The sequence below is a fragment of the Dichotomopilus funicola genome, assembly GCF_033296635.1.
Source record: "Dichotomopilus funicola strain CBS 141.50 unplaced genomic scaffold C8A04scaffold_7, whole genome shotgun sequence".
Lineage (NCBI taxonomy): Eukaryota > Fungi > Ascomycota > Sordariomycetes > Sordariales > Chaetomiaceae > Dichotomopilus > Dichotomopilus funicola.
In genome coordinates, this window is record NW_026944028.1 from 149,418 (window position 1) to 176,656 (window position 27,239).

The window sequence follows — 27,239 nt, forward strand, 5'->3', positions numbered from 1 at the left end:
TCCTTCCTGCTACGTTCAATGGTACGCGAGTTGGAAGCCTCTGCTGTAGGCATTATGTACCTCAATTAGAACCACAAATTGAATTTCACCGGTCTATTAAGTATATTTTTGTCTACCGTGTGGGAAAAGAAACAGGCTGTGTGCATCTATTTTTGGAAAGCAAAAAAACGAGATCGCTCATATCTCCCTTTCCCTTCTCTATGAGCTCAGTATTAACCCCGAAAAACTGTCTCCTCAAAATGCACAACTTTTTAGTTCCCTTTCTCCCGATCCTTTTCTATGGCCGTATGTCGAAGCCGTGGCGCCAGACGCAACTAGGTCTGCCCCGTACGAGGGTGTCGGTTAAGCAGCCTGAGCAGCAACCTGGAGAGTCTCACCATCGACAATCTTGCCTTCCTCCAGCATGCCCTTCTCAAGCTCCACCTCAACAGGCGGCACCACAATACCATACTTCTCAAACGGAAACCCCACCAAAGTCGGCATGTACTCAGCCCAGCCATCGCCAATCTCGCCCAGCTGGTGCAAATCTACATCGCCGGCCTCACCGGTCCGGGCAGCGAGCACCTCCGCCTCACGACCGGCGTACTCCTTCTTCAGCATCGGGTGCGGGCACCAGATCACGCGCATGCCCGCGCGACGGCCGGCTTCGACGCCGGGGACGCTGTCTTCGAAGACGAGACACTCCTCCGGAGCGATGGGTTTCTCGCCTGCGGGGAGGGAATCATTGATAGTCTGCAGGGCGAGGAGGAAGATGTCCGGGAGCGGCTTGCCGCGGCCGGCGCCGATGCGGGGGTCGTCGCCGAGGACGCGGCGGGTGGTGGGGAAGACGGAGAAGAGATCCTCGAGGTGGGCGGTTTTGAGGCGGAAGTTGGACGCGTGGGAGGATGTTGCAAGGGCGATGTGCACGCGCTGCTGCTTGGGGGTGGTGGTACCGGTACCGTTGGCGTTGCCGTTCCCGTTTTGGGTGATGGTAGTAGCAGCAGAAGCCTTGCCCGGGAGGTCCCAGTAGCGGGTGCGGCCGAGGTGGGCAAGCAGCTCGGGCACACCGGGCAGAGGCTGGGTGCCGGGGAAGTGCTGGCCTTGGAGCTCGTAGAGCTGGGCGATGTACTCCTCGCGGGTGATGGGCAGGTTGGCCCAGTCGTGGAAGAGCTTGTTGGCTGCCGGGCCAGGGCGGCCTTGGAGGCGGGCCTTGACGCTCCAGGGGAGGTTCGGGCGCTGGTACTTCTCGAGGATGAGGTTGACGCAGAGCGTGTACAGGTCCTCGGTGTCGAGCAGCAGCCCGTCCATGTCGAAGAGACAGGCGCGGATGGGCGGGAAGCTGGTGATCTTTTGTTAGTTATGGTACTCTCCGGCTATGAATTAGATCATGGGCATACTTACTCAGTCTTGGGAGCCATTGTTATGGTTCGCTTGATGTCCAACTTCTAGGCTTTGGTGTGTTGTGAGAGCAAGATCGGGAGCAGGAAACCCAAAATCTGGCGGAAATTATACTGGCGGCTAGGTGAAAAGTTTTCGCCAACGGATTGGCCAAAGCGCCAGATATGAGATCCAAAACTGAAGGAGGGAAGGCACAACTTCTTTTGTTGATATCTAGTTGAGTCACGTCTTCGGATGAGAAGATGATTGAAGCCCATGAGTGAGGGGCATGAAATTAAAGGCTGGCAGGAACGTCCCCCTTGTTTGGGCTAGTGGTGGGGCAATCGATGGCGCCCAGTGAACAACCGTAATGTACAGTATTCAGTGTCTCCTTGGATAAGCTAGGTAAGGTATGTTCCTCCTAGCCTCATGAATCCGCTAGATGGTTATCTAGAGTTCTTGTCACTTGCGGGCAACTTGTTCGGCCGATATTCGGTCTTGGTAACGCCATCATCGGAATTTTCAGGAACATTTTGGAGGCTTGAGATCTCGAGCTGATAAGCTATTCTGTGGTCGGACCGACGGACAATGTACCACAGATGGTGCAATCTGTCCCCTGTTTATACATCTTCTTTTGAATTCTTGCGTTATTCAGGTTCTGGATCAAAAATAAAGCCTTCGATCACCGAATATTACCAACAAACTACCTATCCAAGTACCTGACAGACCTCATGTTGAGAATTCTTCAACCCGGTGTTGACATGATGCAGGGGATGATAGCCGAGGAAACGTCGCTGAACACCAGGGTGCCAAAAAACTAACAGGGGCCTCTCCAGGGCCCGCACGTGGAAAAATGGCGGGGCTTTCCGCTCGCGCGACAACCCCGAACGGTAATTACAGGGTACAGAAAACAGAAGCCCAATCGATTCCCAGCGTGCCATCACCATCTCGCCGATTGGAGTAACTCGCCCTTCCGTGTCTAGCCGGTGCTCGCTCCCCGACCTTGAATTTCCCCTCTTAGAACTCCCTATTTGAGCAAAGACTGGTCGGTTGGCCATGGCGAGCAACCAGGACAAGGCGCCGGCCGAGGCGGGCGTGGGAGCTCAAAACGGCCCCGGCCCGAAGCGAGATGCTCAGGACGATGGCGTGGAGAAGGACGCGGTTCAAGAAAGATTTGACCCCGAAGAAGAGGCAGTGAGCAGCCCAATTTTCACTTGATGAAATCCTGCTTGTAGACCACACCCAACAACTGACAGATAACCCTCTTTCTTCCTCCGGTCGGCAAAGTCCATGCTAGCCGAATCCAACGCGCACAAGGCCGAGGCAAACACTCTCTTTACATCCGGAAAATACGACACAGCCCTCAACAAGTACGATGAAGCTGTCGCCGTGTGCCCGAACTACCTGGACTACGAACTGGCCGTGCTGTGGTCTAACGTCGCTGCATGTCACCTGAAGTTGGAGGAATGGAAGGAGGCTGTCAGTAGCGCAACCTCGGCACTGGATGGGCTCGATCGGCTAGAGAAGCAAGGGAAGGAGGCGGAGGATAAGGAGAAAGCCGAAGCTGAACGGCGCAGAATCGAAGAGGCAGACGATGTCGAAGAAGAGATCGTCAGCGCCGGCGCCACCAAAGCCGGCCCGGCGTTGTCTACTACCACCGAGGACGAGCTGGCTGCGGCAGCCCGTCAAAAACGCCAGGATGATATCGCTCGGATACGTGCCAAGGCTCTGATGCGACGGGCGCGTGCAAGGAGCGAGCTAGGCGGCTGGTCGAACCTTGAAGGCGCCGTCGAAGACTATAAACGTTTGTCCACGATGGCAAATCTCACGGCTACGGATAAGAAGATTGTGCAGGCACAGCTGCGGATGCTACCACCTCTGGCCAAGGCGGCACAGGAGAAGGAAACGGCCGAGATGTGGTCCAAGTTGAAAGATCTGGGGAATGGTCTGCTGAAGCCATTTGGGTTGAGTACGGACAACTTTCAGATGGTGAAGGATGAGACGACGGGGGGATATAGTATGAACTTTCAAAATGGAGGAGGGAAGTGAGAATGAGAACGTAGGGAGTTCTGCTGATTTGTCAGGCTATCTTCGCCCAAAATATCCGCAGAGATCTTAAGAGCCTTTCTTTGAGCCGGGGAAGCCTCAAAACAGTGACTCATTGTAGTGGTAAGCAAAGGGCTGGGATGTGTGTGAACGCCACCATCTATCTCCATGCCGAGACTCGAGATTCAATGAGAATGAACTCGATGGCGGAAGCCAGGCACCTCGTAGCTATCGTCTTGTCGGGAGCGGATGAATCATGGTCGAGGCACGGGCTATATCCTCACATTTAAGCATTGGGGAAAAGATACCTTAGTCCAAGAAGCCTAGATTCTAGCGATTCAAGACCTTGATTGATCACCCTACCAATCTCAAGATAGTTGTTTAAAAGAGCCAAGGACGAGGACCACCTCCTCCCAAGCGCCAAGAGATTGTGGGTCCCGCAGCGCCACCGCCCAGGCCGATAAGCAGCTTATCAAGCAGCGCGGGGCAAGAATGTCAGTGAAGTAACTAAAATTTCTAGAGGAATAAGTTGCCCCGCCAGGTCACTTTCTGTTTATGACACCCAGTTTTCTGGTCATTTGTTTTCGACGATACCCCTTCTAATTTTCGGATTCATTCCTCAACTAAAACCCCCAATAAATCGAGATTAAAATCAAGGCCGTAGAGGCACCAAACAATCATGGATATCGATATGGACACGGGCATGGTGCCCATGCCCCAGGTCCCCATGGGCACAGCACGCACAGGAGCAACGTGAGCTCTCTTCTCCCCATGCTTCCATCTCCTCTCCGCTCACTAATGCTAACACGATGTCAGTATTCTTTGCTGCAACTGCGGCGCCCCCATCGACGGCACCGCCTCCGCCGGCGCGCTCTGTTACGACTGCATCAAATCCACCGTCGACATTTCACAAGGTATCCCCCGCGAAGGGACACTGCAGGTCTGTCGAGACTGCGACCGATGGTTAATGCCGCCGACTAGCTGGGTGACAGCCGCACTGGAATCGAGAGAGCTGCTATCGCTATGTCTTAAGCGGTTACGGAATTTGGGCAAGGTCCGGATTATCGACGCCCGCTTTGTCTGGACAGAACCCCACTCTCGACGTATCAAGGTCAAGATTACGGTTCAGGACTCCGTGGCGGACGGTGTTCTGATGCAACAGAGCTTCGAGGTGGTCTACGTCGTCACCAACCAACAATGCCGGGAGTGCGCCAAGTCGTATACCGCCAACGTGTGGCGTGCCGCCGTGCAGGTCCGCCAGAAAGTGACCCACAAGAGGACGTTTTTGCTGTTGGAGCAGTTGATTCTCAAACACCAGGCGCATCGGGACACAATAAACATCAAAGAGGAGAAAGATGGCATCGACTTTTATTTTGCGCATAGGAATCAAGCTGAGGCTTTCATCCATTTCCTGAAGTCGGTCGTACCAGTTCACACGAAGGAATCGAGGCATCTCATTTCCGCCGATACACACACGGGCAACAAGTCGTACAAATTCAACTATTCCGCCGAGATTGTTCCAGTATGTCGCGACGACCTCGTTGCGCTACCACTGAAACTCGCCAAATCGCTCGGTAACATCTCCCCACTAGTACTCTGCTGGAGGATAGGCACGTCCGTCAATTTGCTCGACCCCAACACCCTCCAAACAGCCGAACTCAGCTCCGATGCCTACTGGCGCGCTCCGTTCCACCCACTAGCCGGCACCCCAGAAATGGTTGAGTTTATCGTCATGGACATTGAGCCCACAGGTCAACGGAAGGGCAAATGGGTACTAGGGGAGGCGACTGTGACGCGCGCGTCCGACCTCGGCGTCAACGACAACACCTACTTTGCCCGTACTCACCTGGGTAGCCTGCTCCGGCCGGGCGACTCTGCGATGGGTTACATGCTGACGGGTACCAACTTCAACTCGGACTCTCTCGACGCGATCGAGAACTCGCGCGCGTACGGGTCAACGATCCCTGACGTGGTGCTCGTCAAGAAGCACTACGCCAACCGCCGCAAGAACAAGCGGCGGAACTGGAAGCTCAAGCGCATGGCGAAGGATGAAGGCGATCTGCTGCCCAAGCCGGTGGATCAGGCTCGTCTTGATGCCGAATACGAACAGTTCCTGCGGGATGTGGAAGAAGATGAGGACTTGCGGCAGGCGCTGGCACTGTACAAGAACACCAAGAAGAAGAAGCCGGATGTGGATGCGATGAGTATTGCGGAGACCGAGATGACGGTGGAGGAGGATGATGGGCCGAAGGTCAACATGGATGAGCTGCTGGATGACTTTGATGAGCTGGAGATTGCGGATAAGGAGGAGGAGGAGGAGGAAGTTTAGGGTGTTGTTTTTCGGAGATGGGATAGGGCGTAGCAGATATGTGAATCTAAAGCAATTCAAATTGGGCTAAAAGGCGTTGCTGAACGGTATCTTGTCCTGGCTACAGTAACCTTGCGAACTTGTTCCCAAGTCGCAAGTAGTATGAGCCTACAAGGACATCCGCCCCTCTGTCGATAACAACCTGTTGCCCTCAAAATCAAAAGATCTTGCTAAGCACCCTCTGCACCTGATCAGGCTGCTCTTCCTGCCTCCTCTTCTTCACCAGGGGTATCTGCTTAAACGTCCGCCTCCGTTCCTGAGTCGTCGATTCACCAGTCTCCTTCCCACTCGCTGCCTCACCTCTGCCCGTGTATCCATCTCCGTCTCCGCCCCGGTCTCCTCCCCCCTCACCGTCCTCATCATCAACCTTCTTCCGTTTCGCCGCTGCCTTGGACTGTATCCCGTTGAGAACCTTGGCCCGCTCGACATTCCGAACGAACTCTTTGTTCTCGCGGGTCGTCTTAGCAATTTCTGCGCGCATTCGACTTGCGCGCTCGGCGTTCTCGGCTGAGATTTGCTCCGTGAGGTGATGCCTATAGGCATTTCCCCAATTATTAGTCTTTGGAAGCACGGGAGAGGGGGCGGTGGGGATAAAGACGGAAAAACCGGGCAACCCACCACTTAAACCCATTCAAATACTTCAACGCCCACACATCATCATGATACCAACTCGACTTCTTCCCACCAATAATCTGCGCATTCAACAGATCGCACACCTTCTTCGCCTCCTTCTTCTTGACAAACTCCACCCATCCTTCGGTAAAAGAGCGCTTCTTGTTGCCGCCGCCGCGGACCCGGCGCGTGTGCTCGGCTGGGTCTTCGGGGGTCAGGAAGATGCGGTTGATTTTGCCGTAGGGCTCGAGGAGGGAGCGCAGCTTGGCGGGCTTCATGAAGGGGGGAATGCGGGAGAGGTAGACGACGCCGGATTTTTTGATGGCGGCTTCGGAGGCGACGAGGTTTTGTTTTGTTAGGGGTTTGGAGAGGCCGGGGAGGTCGGTTGTTTTTGGTTTTGTGTTTTGGGGTTGGGTTGGTTCGGTATCTTCTTGCTCGTCGTTTTCGTCGGCTTCTTCTGCTTCAGTCACGCCATTGTTGTCTAGACTTGCGCCGCCACCATCCTCTTGGTCCTCGTCTTGGTCGCTGAAGTCTTCAGCCTCGCTGTCGTCTTCGTCGTCAACCCTCCTCCGTTTTGCGCTGCGGCCGCCTTTTTGGAAATCGTCTTCGGAGTCGTATCCATTCCCGGCATCATCGTCGCTGTCGCCGGCGTCGAGGAATTGGTTGCGTTTGTCAGCCATGGTGCGTGGTTAAGAAAAGAGATAGAGTTTGAGAGAGACGAAGAGCTGCTCGGTTGGCGTCGTGATTGAGTTCATCCAAAAAAATTCCGGGGCCTGCAGGGGCGCCAATGCGCGATAGTGACGGTACTTGAAGATGACATATGAGCTACCAACGAAGTGTCCCATAATGCCTTTTCTATGGGGCTTCAATTGTCTATTTTGTCATTACACGTGTTTAGAGGTGCTATATAGTTGAATACAGATAAAGCCACCAATATTTACGATCGGTAGCGTGCTTTTGGCTGTGTTTTGTCAACATTGAACGGCCCGGTACAAGTACCGCCCACGTACCGAACGCTGTTATCAATGTCTCGCCGAGCCGGCCGAGTTGCCCCACTCGAATCCACCTGCATCCCGGCTTATGACGGCGGGGTACTTGTAGAGGGGCAGCTTACACAGAGGAAGGATAAGAAAGGACTCCTTGGTTCCTCAATCCTATTTCTTCCTTCAACGTACTTCATTCAACGTACTTCAAAGAGATTTCGAGCTTTAAAAATCCCAAGACAAATTCAACCCGAAACACTCCCACAAACCACCCACCCCTCCTCACTACCATGTCAGTCGAAACGATAACAACCATCTCCCCAACAACGGACGAGCCGATCCTCACCCGCGCCGGCATCTCCTCGCAAGATCTCGAGCGACTTCCCGAGGTCGCCACAGCAGCATTCAACTCGTGGCGTAAGACAACCCTCAAAGAGCGCCAGGACATCGTCAAGAAGGCACTCAAGATCATCTCCGACAAGCAAGATGAGCTCGCCAACGAGCTCACGGTCCAGATGGGCCGGCCTATCGCGTACACGGCTAAAGAGGTCGCCACGGCCGTGAAGCGGGCTGAGTACCTTCTAAAGATCAGTGAGGAGACGTTGCAGGATACTCCGGGCGAGGAGGAGAAGGGGTTCAAGAGGTTTATTCGCAAGGTGCCTGTGGGGCCGGTGCTTATTATCTTTGCGTGGAACGTAAGCCTTTGTCTCGAAAACAAAACTAGGAGTAAGGAGGGTTGAAGTGTAAGATGCTGAGAAAGACTTATGGCCGCAGTACCCCTACCTAATTCTCGTCAATTCCCTCATCCCCGCGCTTCTCAGCGGCAACTCCGTCATCCTCAAGCCATCCCCCCAAACGCCCACCATCGTCGAACAAGTCTCCAAGGCCTTCACTGAAGCCGGCCTCCCCGACGGCGTGATCCAATACTTCCACGCCGGCTCCCCGACAATCATTGAGTCGATCGTGCGGAACCCCAAGATTGCGCTGGTGGCCTTCACGGGGTCGGTGGCGGGTGGGTTAGCTGTTCAGGGCGCCGCGTCGGACCGTATCGTTAACGTCGGCTTGGAGTTGGGCGGGAAGGACCCGGCGTATGTCCGGGGGGATGTTGACATTGCGTGGGCAGCGGAGGAGATTGTGGATGGGGCGGTTTTCAACTCGGGTCAGAGCTGCTGCTCGATCGAGCGGGTGTATGTGGATGAGAAGATCCATGATGAATTTGTCACGGCGGTGCAGGAGGTGCTGAAAGGGTATAAACTGGGCGATCCGCTCGACAAGACCACCCACCTCGGCCCGGTGATCTCGAAGCGCTCCAAGGAGACGATCGAGGCGCATATCAAGGACGCGCTGGACCGGGGCGCCGTCAACGCCACACCCGAGAACGAGACATTCAGCAAGCTACCTGAGAAGGGCAACTTTGTGGTGCCGACGCTGCTGACCAATGTGACCCACGAGATGAGGGTCATCAAGGAGGAGACGTTTGGGCCGGTTATCCCGGTGGTGAAGGTTAAGGGGGATGAGGAGGCGGTCAAGCTGATGAATGACAGCGAGTTTGGGCTGACGGCCAGCATATGGACCAAGGATACCGATAGGGGGTATGAGCTGTGCGAGGATGTCGAGGCGGGCACTGTTTTCGTCAACCGCTGCGACTTTCCGAGTCCCGTAAGTTGCTTTCTTTTTCTTTTGTGCTACTCACTGACTGATTGACGGTCTTGTTGTGTGACCCAACCCCGACCCCGTCGTACACCCACACACGCGCGCACACACGCACACGCCACTGACCCCATTATTATTACAGGACCTGGCCTGGACGGGGTGGAAGAACTCGGGCAAGGGCGTGACGCTGAGCAAATTTGGGTTTGACCAATTCGTCAAGCTGAAGAGTTACCACCTGAAGGATTACCCCAAATAATTCGATATAGCTAGGTATGTAATGTAGGGAGCCGTAAGGAGGATGGAGAAATGCGCACATTGACGCAGAGAGATGGAGAGAAGGAGAGAGAAGGAGAGCAGGAGAGGGAGAAACTGAGTCTGACAAAGAGGATATTCACCGCCAGGCGCACGCACGCGATTAAGATTTAGAAATAATAAACTGAGGCGGTCAGTTCCCACACGCTGTGCCACATGAGGTTGAGATTCTTGTCCCACATTCCAAAGCATGGTGGTGGTCAAAGGGCAAGCAGGGCGTTGGTGATTTTCCAGGCGGGAACGGCGGCTTGGGGGCTATTTTGCTTGCGCTGGGGCCGCTTTTGAATTGAGTCGAGGCTGTTGATCACAGTTTATTTCTTCTCTCCATTCTGTTCAATGTATCGATCTCAGCCCGTTTTGGGTGTTTTCTCGTCGTTCCCTAACTTGTCCTGTTTTTCTCGGCCTCTTTGTGAGAAGCGTTTCTTCAGCGAATTCGCAAACAACATCAACCACAGAATGGAGTCAGCAACTTTCTAAGGTACGTAAAAAACAACGAGGCGAAGACCTTACTGCTTTTGTTTCTGATTTCAGTTTTCTCCCCATTCCACACCCTCTGTGGATTTCTACAGCAACTCAGTTCCCGGTTATTGCGTGTGGCGTGTGCATTGCGCCGCCCACCGCAGCCCCCAAGCCAATTTTGTTTTCTCTTTGTCTGTGACGAGCCCCCGTCTGCCGGCTCGGCCGAGTCTCTCTTTTTTCCCTGTGGGATTCCTTTGGGCTTGCTTGCTTGGGGGGCTTACCGGGGCTTAATGATGGGCGTACAGAAACAAAAGAAAAAAAGAAAAAGATTAGAAAGGACTTAGGGACCTGAAACATTTTGTTGGCGGTCACGGATGGGGATGGGGGGGATCCCTGGTTGGGGCTTGGGGGTGGGCTTGGGGATGGTTCTTTGTTTTGTTTTTTTTTATTTTCTTTGGGGTTGTGGTTTGAGGGAGGGCATACATTAAAGAGGGCCTTCATGGGGTTGCTCACTTGTTTACCCTTTTTTTCTCTGTGTTTAACGTCCTATCCTCATTAGTTCTCCTTTTTCTGTTCATGCGGGTGTCTTATGGTTTCTTTTCCTCGTCAGAACTGTTTTGTTTCCTCAATTCTGCTGTAGGCTTTGGATTGTTTCCTTCTGCAGCCGCTGATAATATCTAGTGTGTCGACGACAGATTGGGAGGACTCTTAATTGTTTATTGTTTCCAACACTGCCGGAGAGAAAGATCCACGACTCCAACGACATGGCCAGTATGCTCGTCTATTCCGAGGTCAAGAGACTCTACACATCTCTGCAGGAGATCATGGGCCGCCGGAGGAAGCGCCAGCTTCAGATCGTATGTTCCCTATCCTGAGCTAACCAAGTCTCTCTCTAACTTTCTGTCGTTGTTTAGTCCGATCCCTTTGACTTCAAAAAAGAAGTCACCATCATCCCCGGTCTGACTGAAGACGAGTACGTTACCGTTTCCATCAGCCCAACCTCAGAACAAAACAGATCACCCTTTCAGACAGCACAATCCCTACTAACACCACTTACTCCCACGAACAGAATAACAGTCCTCCGCGAAAAAGCAGCCGCCTCCCGTCTCGGCATCGCCCACGCGCACAGCAACCCCCAGTTCTCAACCCATCACCGCCATCACCACCATCACCATCCTCACCATCATCATCCCCATCACAGCCATCATTCCCTCCCCAGCCGCGTCCGTTCCCGCCGATTTACCACCGCCACAACAGTCCCCACATCCTCCTCCCCATCCCTCGCAACTCCAAACTACTTCTTCCACACCCAAAGCCACGACGACATTGCCCTGCTTCCCCGTACCACGGGTATCAACACTGGCATCAACATCACCATCGATAGCGGCTCAAATAATAACACCCTAGGAAGTCCCCGAAGTCCTCAAAGTCCAGACAGTCAACTCAGCCCTCTAACTATCCTCCCTCTCTCTTCCCTTTCCGCCCCTCCAACGCCGGCGCCGCCGTCTATTTTCTCTGCGCCGCGGTCTCCGCCGCTTTCGGGGGGGTTTGTATGCTCCCCTCCGCCGTCGCCGGCGCCGGTAGTTATTACCTTATCAGGCACGTCCGCGATGGGTGACGTGATGGGCGGCGGTGGTGGTAATGGAAATGGGAATGGAGACGAGGATGAAGACGGGGCTGAGGGTAGGTATGGACAAGTTGCCGGGGGCTGGGGGATCGAGGGTATCAGTCACAGTCACAGCACCGGAAACGGATTCCTCGCCGTCCCCCCTCTGTCTCCGCCCCCGCTGTCACCGCCACCAAGGGTGTCGATGCCGATGGGATTTCCTGCTGCTTCGTCGTCACGATCACCGTCGCCGTCGCCATCTCCATCACCGCCACCACCTGTTCCTTGGACGGGCAGTACCGGGGAGCATGGGAGGAGGTATGCCTTCTGCGGTAGTGGTATTACCAGCGGTGGTGGTACAGGCCTGAGACCCCCAACCCCGCCGAAGCGAAACAGTGAGATGGTAGTTAACACCGCTTACAATCCTCACACTTCGCACCAGTGCGAGGGGAATGATGAAACAGATCCGTTGATCCCGGGAGTGGATATGAGCACAGGGCTCAAGGGAGGGTGCGTTTCGACTTCACCAATGGGAGGAAGAAAAGGAGGAGGAGGAGGAGGTCGGGAGGGGGGGTTGGATGTTCCGCCGTTTGAGGTGTCGCCTGTGGAAGCGGGGGATTATGGAGGGGTTGGTGACTGGGAAAGAGGGGCGGGGTTTGATGCTGGGAGTCCGGTTAGTACTTTGTCTTGTATTGGGGTGAATTGAGTAATTTTGGAGCAGGAGAGGAAAAAGGGGGGGGGGGAAGGGGGGATAATTGAGGGATGTAGGGTTTGGGTGCTTTGCCTGGGGTTGTTTGGGAAAGTGGGCGGTGTTGTGTTTTTGTGTTTTTGTTTCCCATATTTGTATTTTTATTTTTCTGGTGTCACTGCATTTGGGCGGAAAACACTGGGTGTTGTTGGGGAAAGCGCCGGAATTAATGGAGCTGGAACTAATAGGATGCAACTTGGAAACCAGGAAGATGTTGAAAAGCAAAGAATCCATAATGGATAAGGGCGTTCTCGCAGAATCAAGTCATCCGTCTATTTGGTGTCTATTCACTCCGCAGCAACCCACGCCTTAAACTCCCTCGGATCCTCCAACCTGGCCCCTTCCGTCTCCCCCTTAACATTCATCAACCCAACCTGAATCCCATGACTCTTACTCCACTCCCTCAAAAACCCTTCCACCCTCTTCTCTGTCTCCTCATCATCCCTCAACACCACCGCCGCCGCATCATACCCCCCGGCCCCAGGCACCACACTCCCCAACACCCCCTCCACCTTCTCCAACGCATCCAACATCTCCTCCTGACTCTCCGGCTCAATCGCCGCCCCAGACTTCTTCCCCAACCCCCTCATCAGCTCCCTAAACGGGCCCATCACTTTCTCGACAGACTCAACCTCCCCCCGTTTCAACGCCTTAGCCAGCGCGTCCACCTTCCCCTGTAACTTCCCATACACCTCCCCAGCAGCCTCCGGGTTCTCATCCCGCCATGCATGCACCTTCTTCACCATACTAACCGTCTGTGTCCCACAATCCACATCACACATCCGAATCGCCACACCCTTCGGCAACCCCACAGACTCCTTATCAATCTCATAATCCCACTTCCCCCCTTCCTTCTCTCCATCATCATCCACCAACCCCACCAAAGCCTCCGCAAACCCCGCCTCCCCCGGCCCCGGCAACGCCCCCAATAACCCCGGACTAAACCTTCGATACACACACGACCCATACACCGCGCTCGCCACATCAAACCCGCTTCCAATCTTCCCTTGCGCCGAGCAGTGCGCGACCTGCGCCAGGTTATGCAGGATGCGACGGCCGTGTGGGGTGGAGAGGTCGAAGAGTGCGGGGGGCAGGTAGTGGGCTAGGAGGGAGGCGGTGAGGGAAGTGACGATGGCGGCGGAGGAGCCGAGGCCTGTTTTGTGGGCGTTGCGGAGGGTTGTGCTGAAGTGTTGGAAGCGAGGGGGGTTGGAGGTGTTGGGGGTTGTGGTGGAATCCTGGGGTTTGGAGTAGTAGTCGTTGTCGGCTAGGACGAGGAGGGAGGCGGGTTCGAAGCCGCGGGTGGCGCGGGAGGGGTCGGCGTGGGAGATGTAGGAGAGGACGTAGTTGAGGGTGGTTTCGACGAAGTGGTTTGAGTCCACGGGCGTCCCCCTGAGAAAGGTCAGTTTGTGTGATATAGATAGTAGAGGAATGAAGACGTACGATTGCAACTGAGTGACCTTGATTCCACCGCCGTTGGCAACAAGATGATACCCAAACCTCCACGTAGCATTGAGGAACTGCGGGCTGCGTACAACGATTTCGCGAAGATGGACGCCGCTGCTGGTGGGAATCTCCTGGGCCAGGACGTGGATGCGGGCACTGAGCCCAAACACCAACCCGGTGTGCTTGCGGTCTAGCACAATGTAGCCGCCGGCTAGAAGCACCTTGCCAGGCGAAGACACCACCACGGTGCGGTCTACAGGATTTCCGGTCATTTTATCCAAGCTTATGCGTTGATAGAGTGGGGTGATGAGGATTTGGATTCAGGAGAGGTAAACAAGGCGCTTTGGGCTGATGATGGACTTGTGTGAGATTGAAACCGAGCTCAGATGTAGCTCAAAAGTGGAATAACAAGATCAAGGTCTTGGTTGTAAGTGTCCCGAAGAAATAAAATCCCCAGAAAGCTTTATGAAGCCAAGTCCAGCCCGTTACTTTTGAGCTCCGAATTGTGGTCCGTGAAGTTGTTTGCCCGAGCGAGGGGTAAAGCTCTCCGGCTGCGGGGCATAGAGCTGAGTGTAAAAATGTGGGGCTTGTAACACCCCACGCGATCCCAACGCGTTGGACAGCTGAGGCAAGGCGACGGGCTCAAGTTTACCATCAAATGTTGAGAAAGTCCATGACTCAGCGGAACAAGTTCGACATCTTTCGCTCACTCAAAATGTATAGCTCTGTTTATCCACAAGCACCGTGAACGAGAACTTGGGCTGGACCGTGCTATCCTTTCTAACCTTGTGTGCCTTCCACTTTTTGGTACGAGGCTAGAGCGGCGAGTCCCACGAAGGCGGCCAATGTTTGTAGAGCAAGAGCCGTGACGGCGTTGAAAACGCATCCCGTGCGGGTTCATTTGGGGATCACGCATGGTTGATGAAATCAAATTCTCCTCCTCTTCTTTGAGAGTGAGAGAACGAGAAACCACAAGATCTCGATGATTGGCCGGCATCAACATTGATGATGAAGACACAGTCGGTCGTTGATTGCCCATGGTCAACGGTGAAGTTCGCGAGCTTGGCGGCGGATCTCCGCTGTGCCGGCTCGAGGCCAGCAAGACAAACAACAGCCGAGCTGCCATGAATTTCGAGTCGGCCCCAGGCACATGCGGCGCCGGATTGGTGGCTGAGGCCATAACGCCCTTGGCACCGAGGCAACCAGCCTCGATCTCCCTGGCAGTGGTCATTTCCACTTGCGATGCGAGCGATTGCAAAATCGCAAGTGATGGTCAGGGCTCAAGCCTGCTGTGTTGCAACCCTCCTGTTGCAAATCGGGGTCATCTGCATGGCACATTTTTCCATTTGCGGAAAACAGAAAACAGAACAAACGGCCAAGGTGGAGATGAACTCGGGACATTCCCCAGCGGCGGCCAGTGACAAAAAAAACATCTCTTTCTTTGAAGACACGACTCGATGTGTATTTTGGTGTTCGAGTCAGCTTTGTTTCGCTGTGGTTCGTTGCCATCGCCGTGAACATGGCCTTCGAGAACCTTCTCGTTTCCCAGTGGAGAGCCACGCGCGGGCGAAAAAGGCTGAGGACGGGGTTCACTTTCCCAGCGGGATGGCGACGGCTTGGATTTGCTCCGCAATTTTGGTCGGGGCACTGGAAAGTGCGAAGCCCGAGGGCTTGAGATTGTTACTTGGCAACACCAGATGGGCCCGTGCTACAGGTACCTCACAGGCGGTTTGCACCGAGAACAGTGACCTGTCGGCTTCTCGAGCTGCTAACAGGGCATTTTTTCAGGGCCAAGAAAACCGGGGTAATGGCGGGCCCCGGGTGGTGGCCATTACCCCACACAAACCCTCCAAGGTTCTCTCGTTTCGCGTCCTGCTGCCGGTTTTTCTTCGTTCTTTTGACGTGGCCTTGGCCAAAATCCCTGGCTCCCCAGGCCGCGTCCGAGGGATCCGGGGCTAGGTTAAATTCGACTCGTCATCGCGATGGTTTGCCTAGAAGAGATTATGATACCACTGCCTTGCGATATGGTGGGTGGGAGTGAACCGTGGAACTGAGGCAGTGTAGAAGAGTGCGGGTGAGGCACGAAAGATGGCGGGATGGACTTCCGGCCGAGTAGGAGGTTTATCTCCGAGTGTCCCTGGATAGTTCCCTGGACAGTTCCTGTGCAAGAGGCAGTTTGGCGATATCTCCACGAATGGGATGTTACTGTTTGATCTGATAAGGTCGGATGGGAGGGCTGGCCGGAGGCTGACGCAACACATCGCCAAAGTCCGGACGAGCTGACACGCTCACACGCTCACACGAGCAATGCATAGCTGGCTTCAATGGGAGATTCTCAGTCATTTAGTCTACAAAAGGGCTGCCATATTTCCCATTGTGGTTGTACATTAATGTACACTCACGACGAGCAATTGCCCGAAATCGAAAAACTGCGAACTTCCCTGCTTGAATGCGTGCATTGGCGATCGAAGCTGCAGCCCGCACGGCACCTTCCCTCTGACTAAGAGGCCTTCCGAGTCCACCCGCAGCGCCGTTTGGAGCAGCGGCAGAAAAAAGTTTCGCCAATCCACACACGGCAACCCACCAATCCGTGTCAGCGCCCGCGTTCCCACGCCCGGGAAACCACTCCAAACCTGCGAAAAACAGCCGTTCCGTATTTGACAGCCACACCTCCCACACCTTGGTTTCCCTCTTCCCTTTTTCGACTTATTTTTCTCAATCTCCAAATATCTCAAACCACCATTTTCGGGTAGCGCGTTTATTTGGCGGCGTCATTGTCGTCAAATGAACCTGCAATTGCGCATCGCTCAATCTCTCCTTGTAAGTTTCGCACCACTCGTCGATCCCACTTTTTTTTTAGGTGCAGCATTCTTCCCTGCGTGGTCGTCTGTTGTCCTGCCTGCACTGCAAGGGACATACGATGAGGTTCAATATGGATGGACAACATGTAGCCTTTTGGAGGAGGCAGAACACCAGAACACTGTAAACGACAACATTCGAGGAACTACCCCGCTAACCTCAGGCCCTGATAGAATCCCTCCCCTCCAGGTGTCTCCTAAATGCCCTCCGTTTACTCGTCGGTTTTCCAGAGCTTTATCCGACAAGGATTCACAAAGTCTTTTACCCACGGCTACGCCCAGTCGGTCGTTGCCGCCACTCACCCTCATGTTCTAAACCCACAGAACCGGCCGTCGTTCGCACGGCGGCGCAATGCCGCCCGCGTCGGCCGTCTCACCAACCTCGGCCTGCAGTCTGCCTTCCACAACAACTCGTCGAACCTTCCGGTCACGAACAACAACAATGTAGAACGCCGACCCGACGCCGCCGCCGACAACCATGGCGGGTTGGACGCCTACTACGACCAGCTGCAGAAGACGCAGGACGCCGAGGAAGATGAGAAGGATTGGGTCCAGTTCCAGTTCCCCAAGCAGATCGAATGGAAGCCTACGCCGGCTTCCGTGCTCGTTGGCTCTGACGCCAAAACTCTCGCCCTTGATGCCGAGGAAACCGCGGACTCGGTCGCCGCCGACGATGCTGTGTCTGTCGGATCGGGCGTCCCAGCCGAGGCCCAGGCTGCTTTGGCGCACATTGACGCGGCGCTTGAGAGGGAGATTGAGGCACGGAGAGAGCTAGCGGAACTCGAGGAGAAAGTCGAGTCCCTGCGCGCCACCTCTCCTGTCGAGGCGGAGAAGCTTGCTGAAGAAATTCGCTCGCGCACCGCCACTCCTCTTTCCGCCGTCGAGACTCCCGCTACGACCGTCACCCCGCCCGTCGACCAGCAGTCCCAGACCTATGCCGACCATCTCGCCAAGCTTAGCGAGGCCGGCCGCCATGCCGAGATTCCGGCCGTTTTCGAGGCCATGCTGATCGGTGGTGTGCGCCCTATCGCTGCGGCATACAACGCTCTCCTCCAGGCGGCCATCCACATCCCGTCGGAGAAGTGGGAGGTCGTGACCAAGGCGCTGGATGTCTACGCTGACATGCTGCGTCGCAAGGTTTCCCCCGACAGCGAGACGTACAACGTGCTTGTCGGTCTGCTGGCCTCTCGCTCGCTCGAGATCTCCTCGCTGAAGCAGAACCTTGAGGACAAGCGGTTGCGCTTTGGTGGCATGGATGAGCCCGGCAAGTTCATGTTCACCTCTCACGAACTCGAACACGCCATCTTGGTTGAGGATGACCGCCTCGACCTGGCCATGAACTTGTTCAGGTCGTCGGTCAACCACAGCAAGGCCCAATACTCGTCCGAGACCTATCTTCAGATGATCTCGGCGTGTGCCCAAGCCGGCCGCATCTCCGACATGCTCCAGCTGTTCGGGTACATGGAGGCGAGCCAGACCACGCCATTTGCCGCCACGTTCCCTGCGATGATCACGGCGTTTGCCCGGTCTGGAGATCTTGTCAGTGCGGTCGAGTGTTACAACGAATACCGCAGCCTGGCCATGGCCCACGACCAAGGGGAGCCTGCGTTGCATGACCGTTCCGATGCTGAGGTGTATGCTGCCGTTGTTCACGGTTATGTCATCTCGGACAAGCTCGACGGTGCCAAGATCTTCTACTCCAAGATCTCTCGAGAGTACCCGGGGCCGGACTCTGAATTCAGGCAGATCGTCCTCGCCAGCGGCTTTATGAAAGGCTTCATTGATCGGCAAATGTGTTCCGAGGCTTTCAACTTCGCGACGAACATGACCGGGGAGTCGAAGAAGACGGCCATGAGCGATCTAGCGATTGCCGCGGCCGATCTCGGAGACCACAAGACCGGCCTCGCTGCGTTTGCCTGCCTGCCCACCCGGAGCGATGCCGCTGCGTCTGCGATTGCGCTCCTTGCCTCGTGTGTTCGTGAGGGCAATGTTCCTGCGGCTACACGCTTCTGGGAGGTTCTCTGCCATTCCAGCGTGAAGCCGACCGTGTCGTTCATTGAGCCCACCGCGATGTATGCCGTCGCCATGATCGGCTCGGGGCTCGTTGCTGACGGCTTGAACCAGGCGGATTTCATGTTCCAGCGCATTCGGGACGAGAACCCTCAGTTGGCGGATGAAGTCGAGGAGGGCACCCAGTTTGTGTCCAACTTCATGACGGCACGGGGGATCGTGGACCCACGCACTATCCCGGAACCCACCCCGCCTCAGTCGTTTGCCACGCCGCCTTTTCTTCAGACCGCGGCCGTTGCCAAAGAAGAGGACTCCTTTGACCCGTACTCGCACCACGTGGACTTGAGGGTCTCCGCTTTGATCCAGCACAATTTGGAATGGGTCGGCCCCGAGTCGAAGATGAAGGCGAAGCGCTGGGATTCCTTTGACAAGCTCCACAAGATGCGCCGCGCCGGCCGGCATCCCCGCTACATCATCTACGCCAAGCTCATCACGGCTGCCGGGAAGGAGGACTTCAACATGGCCGAGAACATCCTGGCCATGGCTCGCGAGGACGTACCGCCCCTGCCCCAATACCCAGCCGTCCGTCTCGGGTGGACTTGGATCCTGGATGCCATGATTGCCGCCTGTCTTCAGCATGGTCTCCGGGAGTTAGCTGAAAAGTACCACCAGGAGGTGCTGGCCATGGGGGCGACGCCCTCGGCCAACACTTATGGGCTGTACATCACCACGTTGCGCGACGCCGGCAAGGCGGTTGACGAGGCCACCGAAGCCCTGCAGATCTTTCTGCGGGCCAAGGCGGAAGGCGTCGAGCCCACTTCGTTCCTGTACAACACCGTGATCGGCAAGCTCGGCAAGGCCCGTCGCATTGACGACTGCCTGTTCTACTTTGCCGAGATGCGCGCCTTGGGGATCGTCCCGACTTCGGTAACATACGGAACTGTCATCAACGCCCTGTGCCGTGTTGGCGACGAGACGTTTGCCGAGGAGCTTTTCAACACGATGGAGGCCATGCCCAACTACAAGCCGCGACCGGCGCCGTACAACAGCATGATGCAGTTCTTCCTGACGACGAAGCGCAACAAGGCCAAGGTCATCGAGTACTACCAGCGCATGCTAAAGAACAAGATCGCGCCGACCGCCCACACCTTCAAGCTCCTGGTCGACAGCCATGCCACCCTGGAGCCGGTCGACATGGTGGCCGCGGAAGGGGTTCTTGAGGACATCAACCGCGCCGGGATGGCCCCCGAAGCCGTTCACTACGCTGCCCTGATCCACGCCCACGGTTGCATTCTCCATGACATGAAGAGCGCGCGCAAGGTTTTCGACAAGGTCACGAAGTCCGGCAACCGCGCCATGGTGACAAGTGCGTGCCTCTACCAGGCCCTCCTCGAGGCCATGGTCGCCAACCACGAAATCGCCGAGACCGAGTCGGTCGTTGAGTTAATGAAACGCCAGGGCGTGTCGCTAACCCCTTACATGGCCAACACGTTGATTCACGGTTGGGCGGCCGCCAACAATGTCGACAAGGCCAAAGAGATTTACGACGCTATCGCCCGTGTGAACCGCGAGCCGAGCACATACGAGGCAATGACACGAGCGTACCTGTCGGTCCCGCGCCGCGAGGATGCCAACAGTGTCGTCAGCGAGATGCTCACTCGCGGGTATGCGAGCGCGGTCGTCAACAAGGTGCTGGAGCTACTGGGTGGCCCGCGTCCGGAGGGCTCTGCCGCGTAGTCGGCCACTCAGCGCACGCATCGTCCCTGTTGTGGCTCTCTTTCTACTTCTTGTCGATACATTTTTCTCACTCTTATTTTTTCCTTTGCCTCTTTCCCATCTTCTCTTTTTCTTTTTTTTTCCGGCATGATACCCCTTCTGTGTGGAACGGAGAATCCGGCGGTGGGTGGGGTGTACGAGGACAAGTCACGGGTATGAAAGTGAAAGGGGTTTCAGAGTTGAGAAGAAAAAACAAACAGACGAAAAACCAAGGGGTCATAATATGACATGGGAAAGGGTCGCGGAAACAGGCAGAGGTGTACCTCCAGTTTCCTTATTTTCTCGTTTCTTTTTTTCCTTTGTCACATCTGTCATGACGGTATCAAAAACGGGCGATACCGCGGATCCAAAGCAAGGCGTTTTCATCGGCATAGAGCTCTTTTTTCACCTGCGGTCCCCCAAACCTGGCGGTTCCCTTGTGAGGCTCAGTTTGGGACAGGCGGGTGGGTTATGGCTTTTTTTCGTCGGTCTGTCATTTCAGAAAGGGGTTATCAGCATCATCATCATCATCATCATCATCAACCGGCGGTCGGACTGTGTGTGTGTGTGTTGGGGGGATTATTTCGGCTGGGCAAAATGGGCACTGGACCGGACTGGACTGGACTGGACTGGTGTGGTGTTTGTTCCATTTAGGCCTAGGCGCTTGGACGGCCGGTTGGTTGGTTTGCGTTGAACTCCCTGGCTCCCTGGGTGGGATGCAAAGAAAGGGACGGTGATGGGACAGGCCGGCGTTTTTTGTTTTGTTTGGTTTTGTTTGGGTTTCTTTTTTTAGAGAAGACCTGGCAAAGACACATCTCCACTCTGCATAGCGGGCAGCATTGATTTGTTGTTGGCTATGTATTATGATAGTAGAAATATCCAAGATACATTACCCTGTAACATGGTTTCGATTTGCTGTGATTGTTTTGAGTGGCCTGTCAAGCTTGATTCCAGCTCTCGTTCATTCGAATTGTTCCACTGGTAGATTGTATCATGTCTGGTGTTGATGAGAAACAACACACACACTGACACACAAGTACCCTCCCCTGTTTGCAGAACTGAGTCTTCTATCAATCTATCAACGACGTTTCTACTCTATTTAATCCCATCTATTCTTCCGACCCCCCTTTCTCCCGCTCACTTTTTTCTTCCCCTATCGTCTCTTCAACAGGTTTAACACCAGCCCCTACAACCGTCACTCCTGCTCCTGTTGTATCCGCAGCCGGCGCTTCCACGTCCTGCCTTTCCGCGGGCAAATCGTCTCTGCGTATCGCCCATCCCCCTGACCAACCGAACCAGCCTTTTTCTCGGGGGCCTCGGACAAGGCAGATGATTATTGCTGCTACTATGAAGGCGACTTTTCGTGAAGGATAAATATTAGTGCTTTTTCTCGGAGTGTTTACGCTCAGTAGGGTCATCACGGAGAGAAAAAGCAAGGGATATGTAAAACAACTGCGAGAGAAAAGAAAGAAAACAAGAAAGAACTCACTACTACAACTCCCACTATACCCCCACCCCCCCTGCGCAAACAACCGATTCCCCACCGCCGTCCCCGTCAACTGCCCACAAAACGACACCCCCATATACGCCGTATTCACCCGATTTCTCGCCCGCGGCCGAATCCCATAAATCGCCGCCCTCATCCCAATCTGCGTAAACTGCGATCCCACATCCACCGTCACAGCCTGCACCACGGGACCCGCCACATGCCAACTCCCTATACACGTACCCACCACCACGCCGGCCAACTCAACCGCTAGTCCTAGTAGGGCGGAGGCGAGGGGAACGACGCGGTCGATGACGAGGCGGGAGTAGATGGGTGCGGAGAGGATGACGATGATGCCGATGAGACCGAAGAGGGAGATGGGGAGACTGGGGTAGGAGAAGGGGGGCGAGGAGAGGAGGAAGGAGAGGGTCGTCCAGTAGGAGGTGAAGACTGCTGAGAGGAGGAAGGCGATGAGGGAGGCTTGGAGGAGGAGGGGTTCCGTGGGGAGGAGGTGGATGGTTGAGAGGAGGATTTGGAGGTAGGTTTTGAGGGTGAGAGTTCTTTTGGGATGGCTGCTGGGTTCTTCGTCTGTTGCTGCTGGTGTTGTCGCTGACGCTGCTGATATTTCTGATGGTGGTAGTGTTTCCGACGGTGAAGTTTCTGATGTTGATGCCTCGTCTTCTTCCCCGTCTTCCTTCATCCCCCCCGGGTTCTTACTCGGGTAATCAGGCAACCAGATATACAACCCCCCGGCCACCAACCACTGCACGCCCAGACCGAACCAGTAGATATTGCGCCAGGCTGTGTAGGCGGCCATGACGCCGGACAGGATGCGCGCCACCAGAATCCCCAGGGACAAACCAGAAACCACGATGGCGAGGGAGCTGGCGCGGCGGTGGGCCGGGGCAAGGTCGCCGACGAGGGGGAGCATGAGCTGTGGGGTGACGGTGGTGAAACCGGTCAGGAAGGAGATGGCGCTGAAGACGGGGAAGGAGGTGGTTAGGCAGAGGCCGAGCCACTGTTTATACGTTAGTTTAACTAGCTGTCATCACGCAGCTCGTAGGTTGATAAGGAGATTGAAGCAGTATGAGTTGACTCTAAGTGGTGAGGACATACCATTGTCGCGGTGAATGCCACAAGGCCTATAATAAACGGCCTCCGGGGAAAGACATCGCCCAGCGGGCAGATCAGGACCAAACCACCGGCATACCCGGCTTGCATCAGCGTGGCCACTGACGAGGCGCGCTCGAAGGACACGGCAAAGGTCTCGGCGATGCGGTTCAGGATGGCCTGGTTGTAGTATAAATTTGCGACGGTAAAGCATGAGGCCTTGGGGTTGTCAATTAGATAAGACTTCAAATATGAGGGAGGATCAAGAGAGAAGCTTACAAAGCCAAACAGGATATTCAACCAGAGCGTGAACTTTGGAGGTTTCTCCGGGTCGTAGCGTGCCGGCTTGGGCTGCCATTTCCACGCTTTGTGTAGTAACACATGGTATCGCTGTAGTCGTGATGATGATGGATGTGGTGTCTCGGAATCTTGTGTGGTCTCTTCGCTAGATTCCGGCATCCGTTGTTCGGTGTGCTCTAACCCGGAAGCCGAGACAGCGGGGTCCCTTGTGCGACTGTCATGGGCGGTTTTCTCACCCACCATTGTTCTTATAATGTTTTAATATCTACAAAATCTCCTTTTTTCGCCTCTCGGTATTCAAGACAAAAATTGACCGAGGCGTTGAAAACACAGAACACCAAAGCGGGGGTGATATCATGAGTGCTACGCAAGACCAAAAAATCCAACGTTGGAATGTTACAAGGGTGAAAGTTGACCCGAGCGTTATCAGTCTACAATGTAGGTAGTTTATTCCCGTGCTGTTGTGCGAGGTGCTATGATAAGTAACCCAACTCGCTCGGGGACATCATTATAGATAAACATCCGGGAAGGCCCACTTGGAGTACAACTCCCGTTGTTGACGCCATCAAGCTTGTGAGAAGGAGAGGTTCGTGCGACGGTGCTCGGTGGGTTTCTCCCCCGCTATTGTTCTGATAATGTTTTAATACCTACCAGTTTTCCTTTTTTGTACACAAAAGTTCCGTTTCTGCTCAGAAGCACCTAGAACTGGTCGCCTTAAAGGTGAAAAATCACACCGTTTAAATAGCAAGGAAGCCCAAAAGCTGTCGTTGTAGGAGGGTGAAAACGTGAATCTGGACCTCCGTAATCATCAACTTCCTTTTTGGGGTCTAAGTGGATGACTCAGCATAACTTAGGTCACGTACTGAAAACGTTGTTTGGAAGTAAACGGTAGCGAACACGTACGGAGTACTATGTACTTCGTTTCTTAGTTCCGTTTTTCTCATTGATGTTGCGGTATGATTCTAACATTCGCCTTTCAATCGCCGCAAATCTTGTCCCTCGTCTTTCAAGAAGAAAAATTGGATTAAATAAAAATACCTTGCCGCGACATGCGCAGGGTTGCAGCCCGACTCTTTCTAACTACTGCGTATATTACGAAGTACACTCTCGACGGCCTGATGCTGAGTGCCAGGATCGGTTCGGTTACCGTTACGTAACGGCTGGCATCTGGGAGCGGCTCGGAGTCCGTGAGCGGTTCGGGATCCGTGAGCGGCTCGGAATCCGTGAGTGGCTCTTCCCCGTGTGCGGCTCGTGGTCACGTGGGCCCCCAACCGACCACACCTCGCAGAGTCTCCCACATAATTACTGCCTACTATGTAACCGCATCCTGCAGAGCATTGAGCGCACCCACAATAACCGAGGTGGATGGAGGCTATCAAATTGCGAGAGGTGGATTGAGCTACACGGCGTGCCAGCAAAGGGGGGGAAGGGGGGGTAATGTATAACGGCCCAACGGGACAAGAGAACCGACAAGCTGCATTGCAGAAGGGTAGAGCCCTGATTATCCCGGCGGGTAGTGTGGGTGTGGGTGGTACATGGGACACTCTGCAAGGTGTGATGGGTGTGTTGAAAACTCTGCAAGATGCGGGTATGTTGATGGTTTGGCAGGTGTGTGGACGGCTCCTTCCTTGCTTCAATCATGGAAGTGGTTTCCATAGGTATGTATGAACCACTTATTTTGTAAATAGCTCCTTCCTCGGAGCGGTGATTTTACTTTGCAAGCCGCCCCTGAACGGTCTAAACTTGGAGACTGTTCACCCCTGGGAGCCGCTCATTTTGCTAACCCGTGAAGTATAGTTACATCGTGCGTCAAACATCCAAAGAATCCAAATCAAAGTTCATCGTGTTGAGCACTACCCGAAACAATATCCTTAGCAATACCCGTCCAGAACGCACACGTATTCTTGGTATTTTGGCTGTCCGAGATCAAGACATATGGCTCCTGGCCGGCCGCAGCGCGGACCTGCAGCACGCCCGACAGCGCGTCGGTACTCCCGTCCGCCGTGGACCAAGAGGCAACGCCCGGCGGAGGGTCAAGCCCGCCCAGGTTGGCGTTGGGGTCGCCCGTGGCAGCGAAGGATGCCAGGCAGTTCTGATAGACGGGCGCCACGGTCTGATTGAGCGAGGCGGCGTACAGCCCGGCAAAAAAACTCGAAATGCCTATTTTGATGAGCAGGGCCTTGGCCTCGTCGGCGTTGTTCATAAACAGCGGGATCAGGTCGGCCGCGTGGTAGGCGTAGCCGCTCGTGGGGAAGCCGTACGAGATCATGCGCGACGAGGACGGGTAGGCGTCGAAGAGATTGCGCGTGTTGCAGGTGAAGAAGCCGTCTTGGATCACCAACCGGAGGCAGTTGTTGTAGTCGCCATTGGAGGGCGGCTCTGTGCAATTGTAGCGCTGGCGGATGGCCAGTCGCTCGGGGGCTAGGGCTGTGCCCGGCAGGAATGTCTCGAGGAACTTGTCGAAGGATGCCTGGGAGTTGACATTTTTCGGGGTGAAGGAATAGGCCTCGTTCTCGCAGTGCGAGATGATGGAGGGACCCACTCCCTTCCAGACTTTGTCTGCAGAAAGCCCTGGTTAGCCACTCGTGATACAGCGGGAGAGCTTTGGTCGATTCACGCGTACTCTGCGACAGGGTGACTGCCGGGATGGACTTGATCCATTTTCCGTCCACGGCTGGGCCAACAGGAAAGAGGCCCGTCTGCCGGACAGCATCAAAGAGGTCTTGGTTGGCACGCCGCAGCGTCTCGATGCTTGCCGTGCGTAAGCAGTCGATATCGTAATCGCCCTCACAACCCGCGAGCTTCGAGAACTGGCTGAAGATGTGGTCGAGTCGTCCACCGGGGCTGTTATCCCAGGCCCACTCAAAAGCCGGGCTCTGCGCAAAGAATGTCTGGAACTGCGGATCCTGTGTGCCATCGTTGCGGATGAGGTGGTGGAGGATGGAACCGGCACCGGCTTGGGGTCGCCGTTCGCAAGATGGATGTACTGCTGCACCCACTGCAACAGCAGAGCCTGGTCGTACAAGCCCGCATTTGGCTGCCCGACCTGTTCCATGTAGTGGCCGGCTAGCCAGCCAAAAGCGCCGACGCGGTAGTTGCCGACGACGAAGATGGTCTTGTACTGTGCCGCGCGCAGCAGTGCCCGTCCTGTGTATAACGGGCCTTCTTGATCCTTGCTCCCAAAGGCATAAGCGCCGCCGTAAATCCAAACCACAACGGGAAGCGATGGAGTTGACGGACCACCCGCGAGGGCACTCTTGGGAACGTAAAGATCGAGAAATAGACAGTCTTCGGTCTGGGTACCGTTGGGATCCTCGCCGATGGGATTGTCACCGCCTGGAGGATGTTCTGCTGCCGTGCGGTCGATCTGGATGCAGCTCAGGGACTCCTGGCCGAAGCTCTTGTAAACAGTGTTGTCGCTAGAGGTTGGGAAGGACGGAGTGCTGAAGCGTTCAGGCTCTGCGCCGAAGCGGACATTTTTGAACAAGATGATCTAAGAGAGAGAAGCGATGGTGTGTTAGAATCCACTCAGCTCCCACTTCTCAACACGAAGAAGATCACGCCTGCACTGGATAACTGAGATATTGCGACCTACGTTGTCCTCATCGGCCAGCGGTTGTCCTTCCCAAGTTCCCCACGGCAAGACTAGTTTTGGATTGTCAATTACGGCTATGGCCGGTGCGGATAGGGCCAGAAATGCCAGCCATGTAGATGAAGTCAACCTCATGGTGTGAATCGTGCGTCTAGGCAACCTAAAGACTAAGGACGTCGACGCAAGAAATCCCGCACATGGAGTCTACCTGAGGAACCTAAGTCCCCTGAGGGTAGTCCTTATACAAGTCCGAGCGATCTATCCATCTTTCATCTCCCGACACACTCCCCTTCAGTTGACTAAGTACGTTGGGCACCATGTCCACGCAAAGTCACTGCCAAAGCATACAGCTCATAGCCAACGAGGTATTTCCACATTCCAAGTATCAAGTTTGTTTGTTTTGATCCTCAATACCACCGAAACCGCCAGACCTAAGAACCGCCATAGACATGGCCCCCAGTGTACACTACACGTGGACGGCCCCAACGGCCAACGCCCAATATGCCCCCGCGGCTGAAACCCTGATGGGGTCCATTGGCTTA

The 27,239-nt window shown here is 54.9% G+C and overlaps 10 protein-coding genes across 10 annotated transcripts; 5 read left to right on the plus strand and 5 right to left on the minus strand.

The window, feature by feature from the left end:
• Window positions 1-342: 342 nt before the first annotated feature.
• On the minus strand, window positions 343-1,397 carry C8A04DRAFT_25500 (HAD-like domain-containing protein; the record flags this gene model as incomplete). The annotated part of the gene is made up of 2 exons (XM_062779584.1): window positions 343-1,318; window positions 1,381-1,397. 2 exons carry the CDS (start codon window positions 1,395-1,397, stop codon window positions 343-345), a joined length of 993 nt encoding a protein of 330 aa, XP_062639955.1.
• A 1,015-nt stretch (window positions 1,398-2,412) lies between these two features.
• Window positions 2,413-3,405, plus strand: C8A04DRAFT_34787 (Tetratricopeptide repeat protein 1; the record flags this gene model as incomplete). The annotated part of the gene is made up of 2 exons (XM_062782951.1): window positions 2,413-2,550; window positions 2,644-3,405. 2 exons carry the CDS (start codon window positions 2,413-2,415, stop codon window positions 3,403-3,405), a joined length of 900 nt encoding a protein of 299 aa, XP_062639956.1.
• Window positions 3,406-4,081: 676 nt separating this feature from the next.
• C8A04DRAFT_25502 (NMD3 family-domain-containing protein) lies at window positions 4,082-5,731 on the plus strand (the record flags this gene model as incomplete). The annotated part of the gene is made up of 2 exons (XM_062779585.1): window positions 4,082-4,155; window positions 4,219-5,731. The coding sequence occupies 2 exons, from the start codon at window positions 4,082-4,084 to the stop codon at window positions 5,729-5,731; spliced, it is 1,587 nt and encodes a 528-aa protein (XP_062639957.1).
• A 196-nt stretch (window positions 5,732-5,927) lies between these two features.
• On the minus strand, window positions 5,928-7,062 carry C8A04DRAFT_25503 (uncharacterized protein; the record flags this gene model as incomplete). The annotated part of the gene is made up of 2 exons (XM_062779586.1): window positions 5,928-6,303; window positions 6,389-7,062. 2 exons carry the CDS (start codon window positions 7,060-7,062, stop codon window positions 5,928-5,930), a joined length of 1,050 nt encoding a protein of 349 aa, XP_062639958.1.
• A 593-nt stretch (window positions 7,063-7,655) lies between these two features.
• C8A04DRAFT_25504 (Aldehyde/histidinol dehydrogenase) lies at window positions 7,656-9,274 on the plus strand (the record flags this gene model as incomplete). The annotated part of the gene is made up of 3 exons (XM_062779587.1): window positions 7,656-8,060; window positions 8,140-9,024; window positions 9,161-9,274. 3 exons carry the CDS (start codon window positions 7,656-7,658, stop codon window positions 9,272-9,274), a joined length of 1,404 nt encoding a protein of 467 aa, XP_062639959.1.
• A 1,279-nt stretch (window positions 9,275-10,553) lies between these two features.
• C8A04DRAFT_25505 (uncharacterized protein) lies at window positions 10,554-12,101 on the plus strand (the record flags this gene model as incomplete). The annotated part of the gene is made up of 3 exons (XM_062779588.1): window positions 10,554-10,646; window positions 10,704-10,762; window positions 10,859-12,101. The coding sequence occupies 3 exons, from the start codon at window positions 10,554-10,556 to the stop codon at window positions 12,099-12,101; spliced, it is 1,395 nt and encodes a 464-aa protein (XP_062639960.1).
• A 329-nt stretch (window positions 12,102-12,430) lies between these two features.
• On the minus strand, window positions 12,431-13,858 carry C8A04DRAFT_25506 (ribosomal protein S5 domain 2-type protein; the record flags this gene model as incomplete). Its single annotated transcript, XM_062779589.1, has 2 exons — window positions 12,431-13,532; window positions 13,584-13,858. 2 exons carry the CDS (start codon window positions 13,856-13,858, stop codon window positions 12,431-12,433), a joined length of 1,377 nt encoding a protein of 458 aa, XP_062639961.1.
• Window positions 13,859-16,645: 2,787 nt separating this feature from the next.
• On the plus strand, window positions 16,646-20,191 carry C8A04DRAFT_9694 (uncharacterized protein; the record flags this gene model as incomplete). Its single annotated transcript, XM_062785584.1, has 1 exon — window positions 16,646-20,191. One exon carries the CDS (start codon window positions 16,646-16,648, stop codon window positions 20,189-20,191), a length of 3,546 nt encoding a protein of 1,181 aa, XP_062639962.1.
• Window positions 20,192-21,318: 1,127 nt separating this feature from the next.
• C8A04DRAFT_9658 (major facilitator superfamily domain-containing protein) lies at window positions 21,319-23,264 on the minus strand (the record flags this gene model as incomplete). Its single annotated transcript, XM_062785568.1, has 5 exons — window positions 21,319-21,566; window positions 21,699-22,277; window positions 22,413-22,713; window positions 22,812-23,024; window positions 23,085-23,264. 5 exons carry the CDS (start codon window positions 23,262-23,264, stop codon window positions 21,319-21,321), a joined length of 1,521 nt encoding a protein of 506 aa, XP_062639963.1.
• A 1,672-nt stretch (window positions 23,265-24,936) lies between these two features.
• C8A04DRAFT_25509 (carboxylesterase family protein) lies at window positions 24,937-26,832 on the minus strand (the record flags this gene model as incomplete). Its single annotated transcript, XM_062779590.1, has 4 exons — window positions 24,937-25,664; window positions 25,729-26,002; window positions 26,059-26,598; window positions 26,701-26,832. The coding sequence occupies 4 exons, from the start codon at window positions 26,830-26,832 to the stop codon at window positions 24,937-24,939; spliced, it is 1,674 nt and encodes a 557-aa protein (XP_062639964.1).
• Window positions 26,833-27,239: the final 407 nt, after the last annotated feature.